The sequence below is a fragment of the Chlamydomonas reinhardtii genome, chromosome 17 (genome assembly GCF_000002595.2).
Source record: "Chlamydomonas reinhardtii strain CC-503 cw92 mt+ chromosome 17, whole genome shotgun sequence".
NCBI classification, from domain to species: Eukaryota; Viridiplantae; Chlorophyta; class Chlorophyceae; order Chlamydomonadales; family Chlamydomonadaceae; genus Chlamydomonas; species Chlamydomonas reinhardtii.
In genome coordinates this window covers 6,558,370-6,560,503 of record NC_057020.1, presented here as the reverse complement: position 1 = coordinate 6,560,503, position 2,134 = coordinate 6,558,370, and the positions used below count along the sequence as shown (strand labels likewise).

The window sequence follows — 2,134 nt, the reverse complement described above, 5'->3', positions numbered from 1 at the left end:
CCCCAGGCAGCGGCGCCGCCAGTAACGGACGCGGGCTTCATGCTGGGGGACCGCATGGGTATGTGGGCCTCAGGCCCGCGGGGGGCGGGCGCGCTGCTGTGGAGCACTTTGCGGGCCACCTTCTTGTACGCCGTCTGGTGTGCGTACTGGTCCCGCGAGCCTGCTAAGCAGACGTCGGAGCATGTTGTTCGGGAGGTGATCAGCGAGCTGCGCAGGGTGATGCAGCTGCGTTTCACTGCCGCCACGCTAACCCCTGAAACCCTGTCGGCTCTGCCCACACAGCTTCTCACCGCACAGCTCAAGGCGGCTAAGCTGGAGCACTTTGTTGCCATCTGGTCGGCGGGTGGCGCGCTTTGTGAAGTGGAGGAGGTTCAGGGTGGGTCACCGAAGTTGAACTTGCGGCTGACGCTTGCATCACCTGTGCAGGCCCCCTAGGTTTCCTTTTGGGCGGCGTTTCTTTCCAGGCGCTGGCGTGGCGTATTATCGTCATCAGCTTATCTGGCGCCCATGTGTTTTAGCTCTGGCTGGCGTCGCAGCGCCTGGGCGGCTTTTTTTTTTGAGGAATCATCCTTACAAGCCCTACGTCAGTGTTTTGGCCCCTAACCCCCCCCCTAACTGGTGAAGGGAATCACTCAACGGCGAGGGCCCCTAACTGCCCCCCGAGGAAACTGGGCCAGGCCGGTAACCCTCCCCTTAACGGGTTACCGGGCCAGACGGTTAACCCCCCACGCAGATGAGTGGGCCAAGCGGCTTATGCTCCCTTTACCCTGCTGCTGCTGTTTGTCCCGCAGTCATGCTACAAAACCCCTGCCCCGTCCATGAGAGAGGCGCAGTAGGCATCCAACAGCTATTACAAGGCCGCAGGGGTCATGCCCCGCCTTGCCCCGCCCTGCCCCGCACAAGACCACAGGGACGAAGTCCCTTGCAGCTGGGAAGTCCACACTCAGCCTACCTCCAAGCTGATTCACACAGTGACTAGGCATGGTCTGGCCTCCACAACCCATAGCAGCCACTTGAGCACAAAGCAGCACCGTCATGGACACCATGCGCCAACATTGTAGCATATGTCCTAGCTCGCTCCACCATCCATCCCTGCGGCAGCAATGTGGTGCATTATGTTAGACGGGATTGAAGGGATGGACCCGTCCCTTGCCCCAAACCTGCCCTCCCTGTCCCCAGGACCATGCCACTGCCTTGCAAACTTACTGCTTGACTGCAGTCCTCGCGCCAGTAGCTCACCTGCGGGCTTGACACCATCCAGCCGCGGGAAAGGGCGCGAGCACGGCGGGCCTTAACCTGAATCCAAGCCCTAGCACCAGCAGCTAGCTCCATACCCTGCGGGCTTGACACCAGCCGCGGGAAGGGGCGCGAGCACGGCCGGCATTGAGACTGACCTTGCGCCATCAGCTCGCAGCCCAACCTGCAACCTTGACACCAGCCGCGAAAACGGGCGCGCGCACGGCGGACCTTGAGCTAATGTACGCCTTTGCGCCTGGCTCAGCGACCTGCGGGCGACGAGCGGCGCGAATGTTGACTTGTGGACCCGCACATTATGTCCATAAACACAAACTCCTGGCATTGTCTCAGTGCAATGCACATGTTACCTGAGCCAGCAATCACAGGGTACTACGCCGGGCCCATTTGCAGAGTGGAAACGCCCCGGTCAACGCGCGGTTGACTTTGTTGACCGGCGAGCTTGTTATGCCAGCTCGTTATCATGAGCCAGCCAGCTTCATTACTCCATTCAAGATTTGCATTGTTGGCACTGTCGCTGCATATAGTCGACAGGGTTTATCGCGAACGAAGGCATCCGCCGCTCGAGCACAGTCGTCTCAGAATCATAGCGACGCAAAGAATGGTTGATTAGTCAAATAGCTTGATTCATTTGTATGTGACACAGGTATAAGTATGAACGCAGACTGCAGAGAAATGAAGTGAAATCCTGAAATGCCCCATGCCGCCGACGTTGCATGGCAAGCCAGGGTCCCCGGCAACATTGTGTTTTATGTTATGTATTATGACAGAACGATTATGGCTCTGCTACCTCGAAAGAGCGACAGGTACACGACCGAAATGTTGAGATTTATGACGCACGCCCGTCGTTCCCGTGAGGTATGGCCTTGTCTTAGTGCAT

At 58.5% G+C, this 2,134-nt stretch overlaps 1 protein-coding gene across 1 annotated transcript; it reads right to left on the bottom strand.

The window, feature by feature from the left end:
• Window positions 1-838: 838 nt before the first annotated feature.
• CHLRE_17g743346v5 (uncharacterized protein) lies at window positions 839-1,905 on the bottom strand. Its single transcript, XM_043072692.1, has 3 exons — window positions 1,605-1,905; window positions 1,240-1,505; window positions 839-1,092 (listed from the first exon to the last, which is right to left on the bottom strand). The coding sequence occupies exons 2-3, from the start codon at window positions 1,402-1,404 to the stop codon at window positions 976-978; spliced, it is 282 nt and encodes a 93-aa protein (XP_042915151.1). The 5' UTR covers window positions 1,405-1,505; window positions 1,605-1,905; the 3' UTR covers window positions 839-975.
• Between the last annotated feature and the right edge of the window lie 229 nt (window positions 1,906-2,134).